Below are 21,988 nucleotides of genomic sequence, written 5' to 3' on the forward strand. Positions count from 1 at the left end.
TTAAAATTAAATTTAATTAAATTTAAATAAAAATTTAAAAATTAAATAAAAGTATCTTCCCAAATAGTTCCTGAAATTACTGATTTTTTTTCCAGAGTTTGGGGAAGACACATTAGTAAGAAATTACTGTACTGAGGAAGAAAACAAACAAGCAAACAAAAACACCAAACAAAAGCAAACACCTTATTTTAAGCCATCTTAAATATCACAAGTTCTAAAATGTTGATAAAGTCATGTGACATGGCACAAATGGCACTCTAATATTTGACTAATTATAGTATCTTTAAAGTTGTGAATCCAGACTGCAGTTCTTGAAATGCAGATTTTTATCTTTAACTTCTGCAGCTGATGGCACAGTTGACAGTGGCCAGGGGTCATCTGTTTATACTGAATCATGTGTGAGCAGTCAACAGACTGTGTCCTATGGTTCCCAGCATGACCAGTCAACAGCTGCGGTTCAGGGATATGCAGCCTCAGTTGGCCAAGTGCAGTCACAACAGCATGGAGGATATCAGCCACCTGCAGCGGTAAGCCACAACTTACACTATTGCAAATGCATGGAATTATGATTTTTTTATTTATCTTGAAAGTGAAAGTCTGCCAGGCAGTCTTTCATGTATGTTTTGTTTTGCATGTGATACAAATGTTGCATGGAAGTAGTAGAGGGGCTATTTTTGCAAGGTGACTGAGTCTAGGGGAGTAGAAAGTGCATATTTGTCTTTAAAGCTTTTATTTGATCTTGAGTGCACTTAAGCAGAATGATGGGTTAGGGTTTTTTTTGTGGATGGAAGTAAGGCCTTCAGAACAAGACTATCTCATGAAAGTAAGCATTTACTCTCACTTGGGAAGGTGATGTGTATATGTGCTTATGAAGTTACCAGGGGTGAAGCTGTTGGTTTGATTTGTAGAAGGGATTAGAGTAACTTGAGTTACTGTATAAGTATGAAATTGCTGTGTGTGCTCTGTGAGGCTTTGATTACAGATTCTGCAGGTAAGATTTTTTTAACTGTTATAGAATGCTGCATGTGAGAACTCCGGACTGAAAAAACCCCACACCCCTGTTCCCAATTTTATTTCTAGCTTGTGTTGATTTGCTCATCAGTTGCCATGCGTATTCCTTTTCCCTGGAAAGTCTGCACTGGGCACAAATACTTTTCCTACTATGTTCATTTGTGTTGCCCTTTTATTTTGGTATGTTTTTTTTTTCCTTGGTATGTTTTTAGATCCGAGTTTGAGAGTATGCAGAAATCTATTCTAACTTGGGAGTAGAACTTCTGCTACTGTTATATTGTCTTCAGTGGTTCCCTAGTCGCTTGTTTTTTTACACAAATAAAAATCTAAGCCTGAGGCAGAGACATTATGATTTAATGTAGTAATACCGTAAGGGAGAAGATGTGACAATTAAGACTGAGGGTCCTCTTTTTTTTTTTGGTACCTGTGGTTATAGGCTCTATGACAGAATTGTTGGTGTTACTAGGTTTTTGGAAAACAGGCTGGTTTCACTCACAAGCAAATTATCTACGTCTTTTTCAAAGGCACTTAACCTGAAATGGTGCTGCTAGTCTGATCAAATCAGTTTTTTAATCCCTCTAAGCTCTTTTTCTGGGTAAACCATATTTTGGTGTATGGGCAATATACTGGACCAGAAGCCGTTTCACTGTCACAGGATGGCCAACTTCCAGGTTGAAAGACAATATTTTGGGGGGATGGGAGAACAAGCACATGACAGAGGTATAGTCAAGCTGCTTAGTTCACTACTAAAATGTGCCCATGGGACCAGGAGGTTGACAGGACAGAGTAGAATATTGCAGGAACTAGTAAAAGTTTGTTGGGAAGACAAAATGAGAAGTCAAAATTATATTGACAACTGGAGAAACGGCCTTAAAAAGAAATAGAATGCAGTTTAATCAGGACAAGAACAAGGTTCACGTTTAAACAAGAAGAGTCAGCTACACAAGTATAAGATGAGCAACAACTGGCTAGGCAGCAATTCTGCCAAAAAAGGATCAGGGATTACATTGGACCGCAAACTGGACATGGTCAAAAACATCATGCTGTTGTGAAAAAGGCAAACATCATGTTATGTGAAGTAGTTCTTCTGCTCACTTAAATCTATGCTGAACACCTTACTTGACTGGATTTCAGGGTGGATTGGGAGAGAATTCAGACAAGAGTGACAAAAGAAATGCCACTAGAAATACAGAAAACATGGTTTATGTGGGAAGACATAAGCAAGACTTAAGCTGAGCCTATGAAAGATAAGCTTGGGGAGAGTGAAAGCTGTAAAGGGTGCTGTAAAATAGGAGGAGGCTTATCAAATCCCAACATTGTTGTCCTATAGAATAAGAAATAATAAGCCTAAATTACAGCATGAAACTATTGCTTGGGAAGGGTTTTTTCCCTAATGAAGGACAGCTAAGTACTGCAGTCTCCATAACTGCAGATGTTTCTGAGCAGGTTAGGTTAATTAGAGAAAGAAATGACATATAACTAGTTCTACCTTGGAACAGGTGAAGATTATGGGTGAAATATTTATTTAACCCTTTAGGTTCCCTCATGCCTCTTCAAATTTTTGAGCAGTCTAGCAAGATTTCTCACATAGAAGTCTTTCAAATCAGATCTCCACTGAATATCTTGAGGTTCTTTTCCCCTGGAGGTCTGTATCTGACTTCAGTTATATTAAGAAACTATGGATTACATATATGAGGCATATATCATTAGAGAAGGAAAGCTTGCAGTTGAAGACTGCCTCTTTCTATTGACTTAAAATACAACAAAACACACCACACTAAAAAAGCAATAACAAGAAGCCAAAAAACTCTAAACAACCCAAATGCCCTAATTCTTCCAATTTAGTTGGATTTTACAGAATTATAGAATCAGAGAATGGTTTGGGTTGGAAGGGACCTTAAAGATCATCTGGTCCAACCCCCTGCTATGGGCAGGGACACCTCCCACCAGACCAGGCTGCTCAAAGTCCCATCCATCCTGGCCTTGAACACTTCCAGGGAGGGGTCAGCCACAGCTTCCCTGGGCAACCTGTGCCAGTGTCTCACCACCCTCACAGTAAAGAATTTCTTCCTGATATCTGGTTTATTTTGACCTGATGCTTTTATTTGCCCAGTGTCAGGAAAATGCTTGTCGAAGACTAATCTTAATGTTTTGGTTTATTGTGTTCTTCTACATATTAAACCAACTTTTTTCCACAAGTCATGTTGTAGAACATGTACTGTTTAAACTACTATGATTATTTTTTTAGTTAATAAAGAGCCAGCTGCATACAGTTAGTCCACTTAATTCAGGGAAGAAGGAGCCCAAGCAGAGATTGGTGAAGTGATATGTATAAACACACATCTTTCAACTAGGAATGAATGTTTGAAAGGTCATCAGTATCTGTTTAGGTTTCTCGATTTTGTCAGGCTACCAGATGCTGTGAGTACACACAGTATGGGCTGCATCAGTGGCCCCAGAGGAAATATTCTCTCCCGTCTGCTCTGCCTTCCACACTCTTCTTGTAAGGTTACTGGGGAACTTTCCATGCTGCTCAGTAACCGAAGGCAAACCTGGGTCCTCAGAGGTGCACAGAGCCTGTTCCCAGTGTGTGTTGGCATTCATCAGCACTTCTCATGTCCTCTTGCACACGTAGTAGTCAGTATTGGGCCTCTCATTGTGTGTCTGCATTTCTTTTCTACCTCATTGTAGTTTTTGCTGGTTTTGTTTTTCTTTTTTTTTGAAGTGTTCAACTCTTAACTTTTGTTTTCCTCCTTTAGCTTCAACGTGGTCGTAGCATGTCAGTTTGTGTCCCCCACCTTCCTGCTCTTCCCTCTATGTCCTGCATCCCTCTCAGTGCTCCTTGCACCCCACCATCAGCGCTGTCTGCACCTCTTTCTCCTTTCTACCTTCGGACTGTCCCTGAAGAAACCTTTGCAGAAAGGCTTTCTAAAGCCCTGGAAAGTGTCCTGCCCATGCACTCTGCCTCTCCACGCAAGCATCGACGCTCCAGCCTGCCCTCCCTCTCTGTCAGTCCTGTATGTGTTACCATTTGCCTCCTGGCACAGTAAGATAAGTTATCATTAAATACATCCTGGGCTTTGGCCAATTTTAAATTGAGAAAATGAAGAGCTGATTCCTTATTCCTTGTACTGTGCTGCTGGTGCATTCACTTTATTTGGGAAGCAGTACACTTAAAAATTATTAAACAGTGGCTGACCATTTAATTTTATTTGCATTTTAGGATAGTATAAATATGAATTACCTAGTTGTAGTTGGAAAAGTAAAGGGAAGACTAGTTCTTATCCTTTTCATTCAGAAGACCAGCTTTTTATGTTTTGACTTCTAAGCAAGCATTGAATTTTAACTAAGACCTGCAGAAAACAACCAGCTTTTAAAGCTTGGTTGCTCTGACTGACTGTTCTAAAAGCTTTGGCTTGCTGTGGTAGTAATACTAGAAATTTGGAGTATGAATACTTTTGAGGGTTTTTCTGTAAGTTTTAATCAGAAATGCCATGTCAGCTGCTTCTTGATGGGCAGAAGCCATTGTTTCATTATTTTTCATAAGTTTAGATGTAAGTTAGCATACAGGACAGGAGGTAGTCTGTTTTCAGGTTTGGGCTTTGATTTGCATAAAATAAATTTTGAGAAACACTTTTCAGTAACTGAAGAGTACAAAACTAGTTTTCAGAACAGAGGAAGAGTTCTTCATCCCATAAGACTTCCCTGTCAGTGTTGGTCAATATGGAAATTTGCTGCTGCTTTTCCAGAGAAAGGACTGGGGAGGAGTGCAACAATGTAGAAACAGCAACTTGCAAGTGTCATAAATGGCATCTGTCTTAAAGACAGTGTATTTGCAACTGATTCTTGCATTTTTTTCCCCTTCAGAGTTGATAATACATTGGCTTTTAGCATACCATAGGCAGGGATGAGAAAATGCAGAATTACAACATTGTTTGTTATTCTTACATAAAAATTGCTTTAGTGAAAATCTCCCTGCAACTCTTCAGTAAGATGAGCCTCATCTGAAGTAGTACATCAGATGGAGTGGAATTGCCTGCAGACTCTGCTGTTACTAAACCTGTGAATGCTTTATTGACCAGGCAAGACTTTGGTTTGTTGCAGTGAGTGCTGATTTCCTACGTGAAAAGGTACAATCAAAAGAGATTACCGAATTGGGCAGAATCAAAAGGCTCTGTGGTTTTATCATACTTTTTTTTTAATCTATGAGGTGGAATGCTTCAGTTTTGTCTCGTAAAATGTTCCTCTAGCTCGCTGGATTGCATACAGAATGTGCTCCTGACAGGACACTAGCACTGTGGGTTTGGGTAACATTAAGATTTAATGCCATTTTATCTTCTATCTGCAAACTAGAGGCTCTGCATTGTTGCTGCTATCAGATTCTGAATTTTCATGTTCTCCATATGGCAGTAACTTCAGGGATTTGGTTGGCTTTCAAGCACTGATCACAATGGATGGCCTGTGACAATAGATCTCATTCCATTGTCAGGAGCAAAACTGATTTATGAATTATTGGAATTGGACTGGAAAAGCAGCTCTAACACAAGCAAATGTTTCCATTTGTAGCTTTGCCTGCCATGGATGTATTTAATGGATATTTACAACTCACCTAAATTTCCTAAGTACTGTATGTTTTTGACCATGAATTGAGTAGTCATTCTATAAAGTTACTTCACAGAACTGCCTAGTGAACTGTGCATGTTGATGTGCTTTCACTTTTAATGTATGAATTACCTGTCTTGTTCATGTCAATACAGCCTCAGCATCCGCGTGGGGGAACACCAACGTTCCCAGATTCACAGATATTTTTCCCAACCGTTCATGAACGGCCGGTGTCTTTCTCGCCACCACCTGTCTGCCCGCCGAAGGTGGCAGTCGCTCAGCGGCGCAAGAGCACTTCATTTTTGGAAGCCCAAACTTGCCACTTCCAGCCATTGCTGAAGACTGGCCAGAGTTTAGTTCCACCTGGTGGTAGCCCCACCAATTGGACACCAGAGGCGTTCGTTATGCTGGGCACAGCAGCTCAGAGAGTTGCTGGAGAGCCTCTGCACGTGCAAGTTAATCCCATGTTTGAGCCAGCTCCTGTACACAGTGACTATAGATCTGGACCAACACCTCCAGAGGATGCTCACTACAGAATGCATCCAGAAGCTGTATATTTGGTGGGCATGCACTATCCATCACAGGTATCGGAGCAGTATGATCAAGTAGCTTATAGCTCTCATGCGACTGAACAACATTTGAAGCAGGTCTCTGAGTCAAACCAGGGGCAAGGTGGTCCTCCCCAAAGCTCTGTGTTCGACTTTCAATCGGGGCAGACATACCTGGCAAGACATGTTCAGAACCTGAGGCTGGATTCTGGGATGGGTCCCCTTTCTCCATTATCCAGTGTTTCAGCTCCTCTGAGTGCAGACCCTGCTCAGATGACGTTCCACCAGGTATTTGTTCCACACTCTGCCCCGGCTGTGCTCTCTCACAGTGGTGATGGCAGAGCGAGCTGTGTCTTTGAGTTCCATGTGCACACACCGACTTCTGCTCCAGCAGAAGGGGCGGGTTTACCCCAGCGGGTCTACAGAAGTCGCCGGGGCTCTATGGAGACCAGTCAAGAGGAATCCACTCAAGGCGTAGGGTCGCATGGTCGGCTTCAGCCTGTGACAGAGGAACAGTGTAACTATCTTGGTCCTGAGTTAGCAGGTCCCAGAGGGGGCTCTGCCAGGCGGAGCTGGCCGGAAGGAAACCCAGAATACTCCAGTGATTCCTCACAGCTGACTTCCTCTGACACTGGTGACTTCCAGTCTCCTCCCTCTACAGGGGGGTCATCTTCTGCTTTTGGTTCAGACTTCTCATTGCCCATTGTTCAGCTGCCTCAGAAGGTATTGCAAGAGTCGCAGCTCTTCATCTGCTTCCCCCAGGGAGCCTCGACTCTGCAGGCCTTGTCCACCTCGCTTTCATCAGGACCACCTGCACTCTACCCTCAGGTTACAGGAGCAAACCCTTCCAGAATTTCTCTGTTTTTTATAAGTCATACCTTGCATTTAAAGGGGACCCTTGTTCTTAGACTTGCTCCATGTGAATCTAAGTATTAGCATTCATGGGGGTGTCTTTCCACCAAGCCAGTAGTGTACTAGGATCTGCTTTAACTTACCAGGTTGCAATGAAATAATGAGGCATCAGCAACCACTTGGTCTGTGTTCAGCTTTGGCTGAAATACTGGTAGGGCTTTTGTGTTAAGGGTAACAGACAGTCAGTTCCTCCTTGGCCTAGTTTTTCTTCGGCAAGAGGTACCTGGAGTACCAGATTGGCTTTTGAAAAATGGTTTTAATGAAATGTAACTTCTCCAGTTTGAATCAGCAGTGATAGCAAAACTTGCTTTGTATCTTTGTTCCTGGTCCTTAACCATTTAATAAGAATGTGTTGTTTAAAGTTGAACATTCATATGAATAATGTTTTGTTAAACAGCAATGAGGTTAATTTGGTGACTGCCCAAAATGCAAGAGCTTTTTCTAGGCTTGGGGGAAGAAAGTGGGAAGAGAGGAATGAAAGGAGCTGTATTGTGTACATGTACATGGATTTGGAAATGTACTTGCAGGATCATTAAAGAAACTAAACAAGCTGAGTAGTGCATCAGTGGCACAAACAACTGTTGCTAATAGGTGCTGCTTCCTTTTAAGATCGCAATATGTTGTCCTTTTAAAAAGCAAAACTTGAGGCCTGAAGCTTAGTTTGGTGGTACATGTTTTATCAGCATATGTGGTACTGGCACTTGCAATAGTCAGTAATGCATTTGTCTGCTGTGACTGTGAGGTGTATGTGTATATACATTGTGTCTTGTGTCTGCACTTATAGTCTGAAACTTGTAAGAATTTTTTGTGAAAAAGAGAGGATTTATTTTAAGTAGACTTCTCTCTTCTGCTCTTGAAATTAGAGGCTCTCTGACATTTTAATTATTGGAATATTAGCAACTTTGGGATTTGTGTGAAGGAACTGGAGGAGAGTCTTTGGATTTTGTGGTAGATCAAGAACAAAATATATTTAAGGCTTTCTGTATGGGATAATAAAGGTATTTTATTAAAGCTGAAGCAGCTTTAATAGATGGTAATTTCTATGCTGTAGGAGAACTTGCAGAGTGAAGCTGCTGTGCAAGAAGTTTCAAAATTACTTGAGGATTGTTTCTTCATAACCAGCTTTGTTAAACTTGAGGAGATGTCTTCTGATGGGTGTAAAATACATCTGGAAAACACAATAAGGAATCACGATTATTTTACAGAATATAAGTTCTGGAATCTTTTATCTGATTCATTAAAAGATCAGAATTTGAAGCACAAACTGAGTCAACGCGAACAGATGTTAGAGCAGTGGGATATAGACATTTTAGATCCTAGCCAGTAAGAGCCTCAAGCTTCTAAAAAAAAGCCAAGAAAAAAGTCTTTTCATTGGTAGTCTGCTTTCCGCAAAGTTTCTGTAGTTTAAAAAGTATGTAGTTTTAATAAACTTATTCCTAATAAGCTCCTACAAGCTGAATGAACACAGCATTAAGGAATTTTAGTCAATGTTTTTGATACGATACATATGTGCCAGATCTGTTTCTTACAAAGGCAGTTCACCAAAGTGTTGTGTGCTCAGAGAGCTCATCTGGAGGTCTTTGTCTGGTTGTCTCCTGGGATCTGATAAAGAAACGTAATGGTCACAAAAATAATAATGAAAATTCTGGGATATGATTAAAAAAAAGTCAGCCACAAAAACAATAATAAAAACCCATTCCATTTTCCTCTGCATATTCCACATTCATTTGTATGCCACTCATCCATTTTTTTGGTTGCTTATTCATTCAAAAACTCTGTCTTAGCTAAAATGTGGGCCCCCAGATTCTTCAATATCCATTTCTTGGTAGCCTTTGAATGGTAGTGAGTCTGGAAATTATTTCTAGCTTGTATTTTGACGTGCCTTTCGAAGGGAGCTCATGACATGTATGTGTATTGAGTGCTTTATTTGTCTAGAATTCTGTATATCTTTTATTTTTTTAACAGATAGTTTTATCTTCTTCTAGCTTCCTTCTGTTCCCCCACCTAACTGTTTAGAGCATATGTAAAGTAAAACTTAATGCCTCTGTTTCCAGTTACCATACCAAGGCATCCTGCTCTTAAAGCATCAACAGTGGAAGAAGCTGGTAGGCTGATCTGTCTCATGTTGAGGGGCATGTGGGTTGCAAAGATGTTCTGTATTGGTTGCTTTGGAAGACTTAAAATGGAGTTCAGTACTTTTCCAGATTGCCCTGCTTTGTTCTGGTTGTAGTGGAATTTGGCCAAAGGAACTGGCTGTCCAAAAGGACAGCTAGAAACTTAGTTCAACCAGATCGTTCCAGGTATACGTGATTATAACTGCATTCTGCAGAAAACATAGGGGATTTAAAGCTGATTTTTATCTCTTTTTTGATTCTCCAGACACAAGTGCAAGGCCAGTCAGCCTCAAGTAGTGCATCGGTGCCATCCCAGCCTACCCAAAACACTCAGCAGGTAAGATCACAGTCCCTAAACCCAGGACTGAAATACTTTTAGTATAGGATTTTGATGACTCCTTAAGAGCAATTAACTACCTCTGTCCCTGCTTCAACCCATAGTTTCGGACAAAAGCAAAGGCATCCTCTGGTTCTCACCCAATCTAACATTCTATGAGATTAACTTCATTGATTTTCCGAAATTTAATTTTAGAATCATTCTAGTGCTTGTTTTCATGTGTGTGTCTTCTCCAACTTCACCTGAGCTTACAGTGGAAGTCTCATTCAAGGGGAGACATGTCAGGATTTGCAAGTTAAACTTTCTAGACAGGCAGGCTTTATTCTCACAGTTTCTTCTAACTGGAAAGAATATCTTCTGCAACATCCTCTTCTCTTAACTACCTTTTCTTCCTTTATAGAATCTTCATTCTTGTTTTCACAGGTGAAGTAATTCTGTTGCAAGGTTTGGCATTGATAATGGAGTTGTATTAGTAATGCTAATAAATAATTGCTCAAGCTTAATTGTTTCAGCATGTTCAGAAGAATCGCTGGTGTCATTTATGAGGGAGTAAAAAGTAGAATTGAAATAGGATTTGTTTTAAAAACTTCTGTGGAGGGAAAAAATAGCTTCTGCTTCTTTTCCCTACTACAGAATGCACAGCAGCCAGCCTCTTCCCAACAGTCTGGACAATACCAGCTGCAGCAGCCATCAGTTTCTGCTGGCACCACTCCTACACAAACTGTCTCTCAAACTCAAACTTCACAGATTATGCCGATGCCTCAGGCAGCAGCTGGGACACAGGTAAACTAATTTCTTCTTTCTAGGAGAAGATCTCTTTCTTCCTCACAGCTGGCAAATTCAACATGCTACAACTTTCACTTTTGTCATCTTCTCTAATGGTTTCAAAACATTCATCCAGATAACAGTATTCTTGGTGTACTACAGCTGTCTGTGTTGGAAAATGTGTTGGAAGTGCTTTCTTTCACACATGGTAGTCATGAATAATTTGAGGGAGGGATCTTCCATGCACAAAGATCTTTAAATTGTCAAAAATATCATGAGGCATATTGATGAATGGTATGTTATGAATGAATTCTAGGAACTTGTCATTTCTCTGCTTCCCATACAGTGTCTATCTTCTGCAGCATTATGTGTGTAAAACATGTTCACTTATTTAGCTAGTGAACCATAAGGACTACCTTCTCCACTCTGTCTTCATTCTTATTCAGCTCTTCTTCTTTACTCCCTGGTTAAAAGGCTTCTGTTACTGAGTATTACTTCATTTTGACTCATATCTCTATCTTGAACTTGCCAGCCTTGATTTTGTTTTTAAAGTTGTTGTTTTGTTGCTTGTTCATCTAAACTGCCTTTCCAGTTGCATCGTTCGCTGGCTTTATTTGACATGTCCCCTGCCCTGCTCTGAATGCTGGCACAGTGGCTTTTCATTCTCCATTGCTTTAGTCCCCAAACCCAAAGCTGACAGATTTGTTGAAAGATTTGCACTTCTTTCCTGTAAGAAGGCAGGCTTGGCTCTGGGGACAGAGTTGAGGGGAATTTAATTCTGTTTATGCACAAGTCAGTGCTTCAGGGTGTTCGAATGTTGCTCTTTCACCCTCTGTGGGTGTCTGATTCAAGAGCTTTTTGAGTGCTTCAAGGGAATTGTTGCGAAGTGAGGACCTTATGGAACTCCAGCCAACTTCCCAGCCCCTCTGCCAACTGTACTCCCCACCCACTTTAACAGAGTGCTATAACGTGAATAATTCTTTCTTTGACTAATGCATAAGAAGTCTGCTTTCTGCAACCCTGCTTTAAAAAAAAAAAAAATCTATCTCTATTTTCTTTACCTCCCCAGCTTCCTGTTTCCCAACCAGTGTCGATCATCCAAGGCGAGCCTCAATTACCTGTTGCAGCACCTTCTCTCCCTCAGCCTTCAGTTGCCCCATCAGTCCCCATTGGCTCTCATTTTCTACCCATGGGACAGCCCTTGCCAACTTCCATGGTTCCCCAGTTTTCAGTTTCGCAGTTGCCCGTAGCAGCTCCTCATGTGTCGGTGGCTCAGCCAGGTTTCCAGTCACTGCCCGTTTCAATGGCAGCTGGCATGAATCAGCCATTGCTCACACTGGCAACATCTGCAGCAACCGCTGTCCCTGTAGGATCGACCGCCGTCCCTGTAGGATCAACCATTGTCCCTAGCCAGCTTCCCACACTGGTGCAGCCTGTGGCTCAGTTGCCCAGCCAGGTTCTCCCGCAGCTCTTGCAGCCGGCTGTCCAGTCCGTGGGTTTGCCAGTCAGCATTGGACAAGCTGCTGAAGCTTCACTTCCTGCTGGAGATGCTGTTTACCAGGTATTGTTGCAAGCCAGCAGAGCTCTTCTCCACATTTTCACCTGTTACTCTGAGGTACCAGATCTGAACTGTGTGCCTTGGCCACCTCACTTCTCATAAGAGAGCCATTACACCACGAAGATGAATGCTATTGTGTGATAAAGGACCATTTTAAGAGATGGGGCGGGAGGGGAAAGAAGTTCTTGAACACCCCGGTGTTTTGAGTTTTTCATATTTGGCAGTGGAATTTGTCTAAAATGACAGAATAATAGTGCAGTTCTTTGATCAGCCACTGTGTGAAAGAGGACAGCTACATGTCAAAGAGACTTGTGAGCTTGGGAAAAAAACCTAAAAAAATATGATTTTTAAAAATGGGGGATGTGTGTTGGAAAGAAAATAAATTCCACAGCAGCATATTTAGCGATGTAGGTATTCCAGTCGAAGTCTGGGAAAGGGAAGGGAGGTGGGGAGGAAGGACATCGATTTTCTAGAAATAAGTCAGACAGCATGGATCTTGAACATGATGTAAGTACCTGATGCTAGTCATGAAATGCTAGGGTGCTGGGCACAGGCTGCTTCAACTGCTTTCTGCCATCACACTGTAAATGTTGTATCTGAATAGCGACAAAAACAGCGACTCAGCTTATGATTGTTCTTCTAGAACAAAAACTGTATAGATGTAGAAATAGCTACACTGGGGTTTATAAGGAATGCCATAGAACAGGAACTGTGTAGGAATGTTCCTGAGTCAGCTCGTCGTAAGAGGACAGGAGGAACATCACAGTGTTTTTGCTCTGAGTCTCAAGAATCAGCAGCTGGTTGTATAATATCATCTGAGCAGTAGTTGTTCAGCCTGAAAATTCTCCAGACTCATTTAAAGTCTGAGCCCTTGGAATATTAAGCCAAATAGGCAACTGTAAGAGTTGAGTGATAAAGATGGTTTTGCTTCATAAGACTTGGAACTTTGAGCGGGAATTTGCTTGTTCAAGCATGGTGTCTCGCAATCTGAGCTTTGGCTACGTGAGTGGTTTGCTTCTCTGGGAAGATAATCTTTCGGAGTGCTTGAACAAGTGTGGAAGGTTGGAACATGCGCCTGAACCTGGTACTTTTTAAATTCTTTTGTTCCCTAATTAGCTCTGACATTAACTAACTTGACTCCCTTATTTCTATTACAGGGCTTCCCATCTCGGCTGCCACCTCAGTACCCAGGAGACTCGAATGTTGCACCTTCCTCTGCTGTGGCCTCTGTTAGTGTTCCTTCTGCCGTACTGTCCCCTCCCTTACCCGCTGATGCAGTGGCTCAGCCGGGCTATCTTGCTCCTGCTGTGCAGCCGTATGCGGAGCAGAACGTTTTAGTTCCCATGGGCAGCCTAGGAGGACAGGTCCAAGTGCCCCAGCCTACAGTGAGTTTAGCACAACAGGCCTCATCTGCCTCCTCACAGCAGGCAGGTTTGGAGGTAAATATGTTGAATATAATACAACAATACATTTTGAATGCGTTTGAATTATGCAACAGTGTAGTGTGTGGGGAACTAATCCCTTCTGTGCTTGTCTTCAGTTGGAAATTAATATTGCAAATGACCTTTTTCTTACAGCAGAATGTCATGCCAATGTGGGGACCTTGTTGCCACTGGCTGTTCTGTTGGGAAGTGAGTGTGCATCCTGCAGGCAAAAACCTGTTAACACTTCACTTCTTGCTACTGTAGAACAACTTTGCCATATCAAAGACAAATTGCAACTGATAGCCTCTGAGAATCTGTCATTATGCCTATTCCCTGCAACATTCTTCTTGCTAGGGAGAATTTGAATTGTCTTTGTGTTCTGCATTGGCTTGCCTTTTGCACATTCTGTTAGTAAGACTGTGGCTGCATGGCAAACTGTAGCAACACAAAGCAGTAGAAAGGATGGCTGATTGCCTATCCCCACCCCTATCCAGATGATTGGCTTCACTGCAGTTTGCTCTAGAATCTCTTCTAAATTAGAGCTGTCTAGATGCTAGCTGTTTGAAGTTCTAAAAAGGTGGTGGTTTTAGCTTTACGACTGATTTGGGAGGAAACATTGAAGACTGCTGGGTTAATTGAAAAGTAATGGTATTCTTTGGAGGAGTTCTTGATGTAGGCTTCTATTCTTAGGGTACTCAGGGAGTCTCACAGACTGCTCCTTCAGAGACTGTTCAAGCAGCACAACCTTCTCAGTCTACCCCTTTGGCTTCCTCTATGGATAGGTAAGCATCGTTTTCACTTAACTGAATTTCAGTTTCATGTGTCAGGTCATTCTTCATTGGATGATCTTTAGGTATCTCTTTTCACCAGGGGTGTTTTTTTCACTGGGGGTGTTCTTGAGGATGTGAGGAAATAAACTTCCTAGAGGAAAAGATAGACTTATGAGAAGTAGAGTAAGTTTTGATTTACAGTAGGGTATAAAGGGAGTAAATAGGATTGTCTATAGTGATTTAACTTCTAATCCTTTTTTATCTGTCATGTCAAATGCATCAGAAGAGATGTTTTTCTGTCCTTTTGGCGCTTAAACAGGATTAAAACTCCAAAGAGCTTGAAAACATGTTCAGAAGATATATTTGTACAACTCGGTTTGCAAAAAATGCATAGCTAAATAATTGTTAGAATTGCTATTCAGGCAACCCTAAGAGTTGTCAGGACTCTTCTCCCCTACTTCATGATTAACAGGCATCTCCTGTTATCCAGAAGAGACTACCATCTGGTAGGGTAAACTAATGTTGCAGTTATGGACGGCAAGGTTACTAATGTAAAGTTGCTTTTTTAGTGCGCATTCTGATGTTGCTTCGGGATTGAGTGATGGCAATGAGAATGTTCCAGCTTCTAGCGGAAGGCATGAAGGGAGGACAACTAAACGTCACATGCGGAGGTCTGTCCGCAGTCGCTCTCGCCACGAGAAGACTGCTAGGCCAAAACTGAGAATTTTAAATGTGAGTATTTTTAAATTTTAGTGACAGTTTGGTAGTGATGATGCCTTTTTTGAGCTTCAAAATTTTGTTTTCTTTTGAGGAATCTGTCTCATATGTGGTCTTGTTCCCCCTTTCTCCTAACACACAAGCTATCCAGTGTATTTCTTCTGTTTCTGGAGTCAGCATTCCAAATGCCATCTATTAAGAGCTTTTTGTAGCATTAGATATGGCAATATTGGCTTACTCAGCCATGAGCGATTCCACAGACTATTCTGGAATATTTGATTTAGCCTTTACTAGTAAAGGCCAGTGACCTGACCTGTAAGCTAGAAAGAAACAAGGGAACATCAGGAATTTTAGAGAAGTGTGGACAAGGTGAGCTTGGAGGTTTGAGTAATTGGCAGATCGTCAGAAAAAATGATGCTGTACGTGGCACAATTTTTAGACTCGAAAGAGATAATGTGTTTGCATTAGAACTCTTGTTTTATCTCTGGGAGCTTTAAAGCACAAGTCTTACATTCTTATGCTTGTGGTTTGAGCTATTGTTTTCTTTGCTTTAGGTTTCAAACAAGGGTGATCGGGTAGTGGAATGCCAGCTAGAGACACACAATCGGAAAATGGTTACTTTCAAATTTGATTTGGATGGTGACAACCCTGAGGAAATAGCTTCAATTATGGTAAGATATATTTTTAGAGATGAAGAATTGAATCCAGTCTTAATCACAGTAGTAATATAAGCAGTCTTATTTTCTCATTTACTTTTCAGAATTGCTTTTCCATGTAGCACAGTTTTATTGGTATGCAAGCACAACTAGAGACTGAGCACAGTGGTATACCAAATTCACAGTTAATGTTGCGTGCTCAGTTCATGTGAAAGTTTGTGTCAGTTTTTACCTTAGAATTGCAGTTTTATCAAGTAGATCTGCTTTTACTTTTTGCAGTCTACTTTCTTGAAAAACTGCAAAGAACTTTCTGAAATCACCAGGTTAAACAAATTCTGTTTGCTTTTCTAAGAGCAAACATTGCTAGATCTTTAAAACTTACGCTTAAGCTTTGAGGTTTTTGCTGCTGTTCTCAACTGAAACGGCAAGATTCTGCCCTTAAATTAGGGAATGGAGATTACTTCCCAGTTTCTGAAAGCCAGTAATGACTGACACTACTTTTGAATTTCTCAAAGGAAAAAAATCTCTGTTCAATGTATATTGGTCAAACATAGAAAAGAACTTGCCATGTAGAGATACTTTAAATGAAAGTTCGGTGTAGCATGGAATAGAACCTCCCCCCCCATTTATTTTAAATTTAAACTCCTATTCCTGGGCTGGTTCAGTCTGAATAAACTAACATTGGTTTAGTGTTACTAAAGTAAGGGAGAATGACAAAAGGCAGTATCTTTTGACAGCTTCTTGGGCACCCATGCAGTATTAGTCTTTTAGCTTAGAGAGGTGGCAAAGTAATAGGTGATGTGTGCTGGATTTGTACCTGTCAAAAGGACCCAAATCAGTGACGTGGGAGGAATGATCACCACTAACGGCTCTCCATGAAAGAGGAAGGAACTGGTTCTTGGCTATGTATGAGTATTGGCAGTGTAAGCAAGTAAATAACATCTAGTTGTGTGCCAAGAAACATGGAGAGAATACACAGATGGCTTTGCCTCATACCCAAAGTAATCCTATGGGAGGAATAAAAGACTGAGAAAAAACCAAATAAACAAAACCTCCAAAATGTTACAAAACAAACCAAAAAACCCTAAATAACAAAAGACACAGATACTTGAAGCTATGTAGAAGCAATATAAGTGAACTGTGCATCCAAAATGCAGTCACACAGTTGAAAGCATACAACCTAATTTAGATAACTGTATCTGAAACTTTATGCTCATGGCTTTCTTGTTGAAACTTTTGATCTTAAGACTTTCTGGTTTCCTTTTAATCAGGATACTATTAGGCATATCCGTATGCTCAACTTAAAGCACTGAAAGTTTCTTTAACGAGTAAGTATTCTGGATTGCAAAGGCTGATATAAGTGCATCATACTTGTCTTTTTCTGAACCAGCATACAAGAAACTTGAATTTAGAAACAAATGTTTCTAGGTTTTATCTCTAAGGCATTTTATCTCTCTTTCCCAAGAGAGAGATGTGACTGACAGCTTTACTTCTGTTTCATAGACTACCCGTCTCTGAGAGTTTTACCATGTGTTATTTCAGGAGACAGGATTTTCTCATGGGGCAGACCAAACTAAGAATGTCTTTCTAAATGCCGAGTATACTCATTCACGCTTGTTTCTAGGGAACACGATTACTACTTGTGTTTATGGACTACAGCCAGACTTTGAGTTAGTGATGTGCAGCCTGCATAGAGTAGAAGTTCTCTATGGCATGGAAAGAGAGAAGCCTCTTGCAATACAGAATTTTCATGGGCTTTTATACTACATTTTCTTTTAAAAGTGGCTCTTCCTGTATATTACATTGGATATGAGGAACTGCTGTAAGATAAGGCTGCTTATTTTAAATTTCACTGTGCTAAGCAAAGTTTGAGGTGATGTTTTGATGAAGAAGTGAGGTTGAATGTTGTTCCACAGCAAAGAGTAAACCAGAGCAACTACTTCTGTGCTGGAGATAATTTCAGGAACAATTGGCTTTCTCTAAGGTGTCACCATCTTTGTCTTGTGCATAAGAACAGTGAGAGGAGCATAAACAGTAACACCAAAAGTAAATTATAGTCATTCAATATATAGTTTTGAAATAATTTGTGCAAAATTATTGTTGTTTTCTTCTCTTTACAGGTGCAGAATGAGTTTATTTTAGCAACTGAGAGAGACTCATTTGTAGAACAGGTACGAGAGATTATTGAGAAAGCAGATGAAATGCTAAGTGAGGATGTAAGTGTGGAGCCAGAAGGTGATCAGGGTTTGGAGAGCATGCGGACAAAAGATGATGGCTTCTTTCCAGGGTCACAGGTATGTAAAGGATAGATTGCTTTGGCTATTTGTATTTTCCATTTTGGGTGGTATGGTTCTGTAAGCCCAGCTAGCTAGAAACTGTAACATTCTTCAATGCAAAATATCAAAGCTTAGTAATTAAATGAAAAGACAAACAGAGAAAACTTCCTATCAGGGTCGGTGCCTAAAATTCATTTAGAAAGCCAAATAATGCAGACTTCTTGCTTTTTGATGTATTCTGACACTTCCAAAATTGTTGACTCTCCTAGCAGTCCACTAAACAGTTAGTTTATTTTGAGGCAGGACTCTAAAACCCCTAGCCCTGTGCTGCTCACTAAACACCGAGAGCCTGGACTGAGGTCCTCCACAAAGTGAGATTGGATGGCTGGGTTAGAAAACACAGGTTTTGAAACTGTTACTGGGAATAAGAAAGGGTGACATTTCTGGAATCTCTGCCTTATTTCCACCCAGAACTAGTTTGAAACATCCATTTATCTGCAGATGAAGGAAATCAGTTGAACTGCCTGTTAACAAAAGTGTGTTTAAATCAATTCATTATATTGGCTGTCACTACGCTGAGAAACTCTAAAAGCACTGTAGCTGGGCAGAATTTTGCTAGTTTGGTAATTGTGCTTGGGTTCAAGGTACTGCTTGCCTTAAATGCCCACATTTCAGTAAGTTAGCATTTTAAGAACTATCTTGTGGGTTCCTGTTTCAGAATAGAACTTTAAATTTTATCTTACTTTACAGAAATTAGAGTTCAAACAGCCAGATCCTACATCTTCCATGCCACAAAGAATAGGTAAGTCTTTTGTGATTTTTTTCAACGCTTACCTTTTTCTGTTTCAGCGGATGGGTGCAGCCAAGTTTTTATTTTGTATGATGGAGTACACATTCCATATTGCAGGTTATGTGTTTAGTTACAACCGTGTAACACTAAATATGTAACTTCTTTCTGTTTAGGGGTTCCTCCTAGCTCCTTTACCCAGGTTGTCCATTCTGCAGGAAGACGGTTTATTGTCAGTCCTGTACCTGAGAGTCGGTTAAAAGAACAGGGCTTTTTCACATCTGCTGTTCCTGGAGGAAAAGAAACTTCAGATTTGGGTAAGTTCTCTAAACTCTTCAAATCTGATGGCTAAGACATGTTCATCAAAACTGTTGACTAAACTGTTGTTGAACACCTCTCAAAGTACTTGGGGAAGTAAGGAACTGTCTGTGCTGGTAAGTGGTTATAATTTGGGTGATATTATGTGGGATTCTCAAGGGGAAAAATGTTGATGGCTGTCTGCAAGACTCTGAAACATTAATTCTGTATTTTAATGTAAGCCTGGAATTTTTTGGTTATTGTGCTGAGGGGTAATGTGACCTTAATCTAGCAATAGATGATAATACTGTAATAAACTTTTCTAGGTGGAATGACTTTTTTTTTTTCAGTTGCTGCATCTCCACTACATGGTCCTGGAATGAATCTCTCCCACTCGGCGTCATCACTGAGCTTGCAGCAAGCTTTCTCTGAGATGGGACATGCTCAAATGACAGAAGGACCTAGTACAGCTCCTCCAGTGTTCAATCAAACAATACCACCATTTCCACCTGCACTTTCTACCGTAGCGGGCAGTGGTGCACCTCCTGCATCGATGGCTGCTTCTTCAATATCCGTTCCCTCCAGCACAGGGGTTTCTCTGCCAGGATCTGTTACTTTGCCTTCAGAAAGTGCAGCTGCTGGAGCTGCACCAAGCGCAAGTGTGCCAAGCTCTGTTTCTCCACCTCCAGCCTCACAATCTGGACAGCAGTCAACTGGTGTCGCTTCCAGTGTGAGTGCTCCTGCTTCTTTCTCCTTACCTACCACATCCCAGCCTGCTCAACCAGGAACTGGAGACATTGCCTCCAGTATCAGCACGCCATCGTCTCTGGCACTGCCATCCACCCAGGTTCCTGGTGTCACTGGTCTTGGTGGCGTTGCACCAGCTGTGACATCTGCTCCTCAGATTGCAAGTAGTATGGCAGCACCACAGACATCTGTTGCCCTCTCTCTGCCTCAGAATGTGGGTTTGCAGCTTCCTCAGCTTAGCAGCAGTGGCTCTGTCTCCAGTCTGGCAGAAACAACAGTTGTAAGTGCTCCACAGTCACTACCTGAGAGTGGGCAGTCTATGGATAAATCACACCTCTGCAGTGCTGCTGGCTTATCTCTTCCCATCTCTGCACCTTTATCATCCTCAGTAGCAACGAGCATATGTGGTTCGGTCACTCAGCCAGTGATCCATCCCTTACTTGTCGCATCAGGAATTACATCAACACCTGTCCTACCCCAGATTCCAGGTGCAACGCCTATGTTGCCCCAGGTTCCCTTACCTGGTGTATTACCACAGCCAGTTACTAACTTGCCTGCAGTACAGCAAACTCTGATACACAGCCAGCCTCAGCCAGCTCCATTACCCAATCAGCCTCATATTCACTGTCTGGAGGCCGATGCAGATGCTCAGTCTAAAGCTCCTGGTATTGATGATATAAAGACCCTGGAAGAAAAGCTACGGTCTCTCTTCAGTGAACATGGTAACGTGGGAGCAGCACATCAGTCCGTATCTCTGGAGACATCGTTGGTAATGGAAACTACAGTTATTCCTGGGGTACCAACCACTGCTGTTGCACCGACTAAACCCCTGACATCCATTAGCACTTGTATACCTCCGAGCAGCTTGCCTCTTGGACCAACTGGCTTGCCAGTGCTGACACCAGTTGCAACTCCCGGGCAAGTGATCACCCCGGTCAGCTATATTTCAGCATCGAGCAGCGTTGCAACAGCAGCAGTGAAACCAGGGACCTCTCCTTCAAAGCCCCCTCTTAGCAGGGTACCGGTAAGAAATGTAACATTTGTGTGAATATTCAAGTATTGTAGGAAGCAGCAGTCTTGAGCAAAATCCCTTTTACAAAGCAAAATATTTATCCAGGCAGAAGTGTCTTCATTTGATATAATATTGAAAGTCTTATGCTTTGGTTGTTTTTTGTGTCCCAAGAGGTGTTTTATTTCTTTCTGCAAAGAGTGAAGGAACTGTGTTTTGGGTTTTTAGGTGGGTTTTTTTGCTGCTGTTTTTTCAAACAGAATCTGGAAGTCTTGCTTTAAATAGCTTCTTACCTTGTGATCACTAGAATGAGATGGGGTGGTCGTATGTTTCACAAAGTAGTCGGGATGGTTTAGCTTTGCTTTTTACCATTAGCCTGTTCCTTGAAGGCAAGGGTGAACCTAACTGACAGGGGTTTTTTTAAGTCCTCTGCTGCTTATGTGGTGCCTGGATACTCTTTTCCTTTCAGATGTTAGATTTGTGAAAGCAGAATTTTGAGCAGTTTATAAGATAACTGGATATCTTAAAATTGAACTCTTCTGTTTGTTGACTGAGTCATGCTCTTCAAACAAACACCCTTTCATAGAGATAGTAATGACTTAGAGTAACAACTTGAGTTGTGGATGTTGTTACCTGCTCAGTAACCAGCAGTATCAATATGTGAAACTAGACTACCCATTCTCTTTTAAATGGCTTCCTGTATTGGGAGACAGTGCATTTCAATATTTTAACCTATTAGTACAGGTAAATGTTTCACAAACAAGAAACCTTAATACCCACTTTTTTCTTTGTGTTAGTCTTCATTAGCCAGCCTTGCTATTAACCAGTTTCAGGCCACTCAAAGTGAGCTAATGCGCCTGGCATCTCCATTCATTAGTAGTCTTTCCCTTGTACTCTTTGTACTCAAACAGAATAGAAAATTTCTGCTATGGAGGAGCAGGAATATGTGCCAAGGAAGAACATCTCAACAGAGAAGCATTCATTTATATTGAAATGAAGTTGAGAGTTAGGAAAGAAAGATTAGAAAATAATAGAAAACTGGTATTGGGTCAGGAACAGTTGGAAACCTGCTAATTGCAAACCTGTAATTACAAAGGCTTGGGTTTAAATGAGAAATGTTTGGGGTTTTTGATTGTCAGTTTGGAAAAACTACCTTCTCTCTGAAGTTTTCACTTATAAATTAGTTGTCTTTTTTCAAAGCTTAATTTTAGTTTCACTTTGTGTTGGTTTTGAACTTTTTGAACTTTTTTTATTACTTTAGTTTTCTGGTGTTTTCTAAACTCTGTTTTGTTTATGGCCAACTTGTTAACCTAGACAGTTAAATGTGCTTTGACTTGTCTTATGAATTTATTTAAAGTATATTTTGCTACTTGTTTATAAACTAAATGATTAACTTACCACATCTTAAAGTTTCATCGTGCCTCAGAACAGGTAGTGTCCATGTGTATGTTCCGAGTG

The 21,988-nt window shown here is 41.0% G+C and overlaps 1 protein-coding gene across 1 annotated transcript in view; it reads left to right on the plus strand.

The window, feature by feature from the left end:
* Positions 1 to 345: 345 nt before the first annotated feature.
* The window catches only part of WNK1 (WNK lysine deficient protein kinase 1), a gene marked incomplete at its 5' end in the record, with an annotated part of 41,838 nt that continues 20,195 nt past the window's right edge, over positions 346 to 21,988 (plus strand). The window contains 14 exons of the mRNA XM_010184754.1: positions 346 to 527; positions 3,771 to 4,028; positions 5,769 to 6,197; positions 9,453 to 9,524; positions 10,158 to 10,307; positions 11,359 to 11,850; positions 13,005 to 13,286; positions 13,962 to 14,053; positions 14,611 to 14,773; positions 15,313 to 15,429; positions 17,535 to 17,708; positions 18,441 to 18,492; positions 18,654 to 18,794; positions 19,125 to 20,545. Coding sequence (XP_010183056.1) covers positions 346 to 527; positions 3,771 to 4,028; positions 5,769 to 6,197; positions 9,453 to 9,524; positions 10,158 to 10,307; positions 11,359 to 11,850; positions 13,005 to 13,286; positions 13,962 to 14,053; positions 14,611 to 14,773; positions 15,313 to 15,429; positions 17,535 to 17,708; positions 18,441 to 18,492; positions 18,654 to 18,794; positions 19,125 to 20,545 — 4,025 coding nt within the window. The remainder of the gene's footprint in view (positions 528 to 3,770; positions 4,029 to 5,768; positions 6,198 to 9,452; positions 9,525 to 10,157; positions 10,308 to 11,358; positions 11,851 to 13,004; positions 13,287 to 13,961; positions 14,054 to 14,610; positions 14,774 to 15,312; positions 15,430 to 17,534; positions 17,709 to 18,440; positions 18,493 to 18,653; positions 18,795 to 19,124; positions 20,546 to 21,988) is intronic.

The sequence above is a fragment of the Mesitornis unicolor genome, unplaced genomic scaffold, assembly GCF_000695765.1.
Source record: "Mesitornis unicolor isolate BGI_N332 unplaced genomic scaffold, ASM69576v1 scaffold24075, whole genome shotgun sequence".
NCBI classification, from domain to species: Eukaryota; Metazoa; Chordata; class Aves; order Mesitornithiformes; family Mesitornithidae; genus Mesitornis; species Mesitornis unicolor.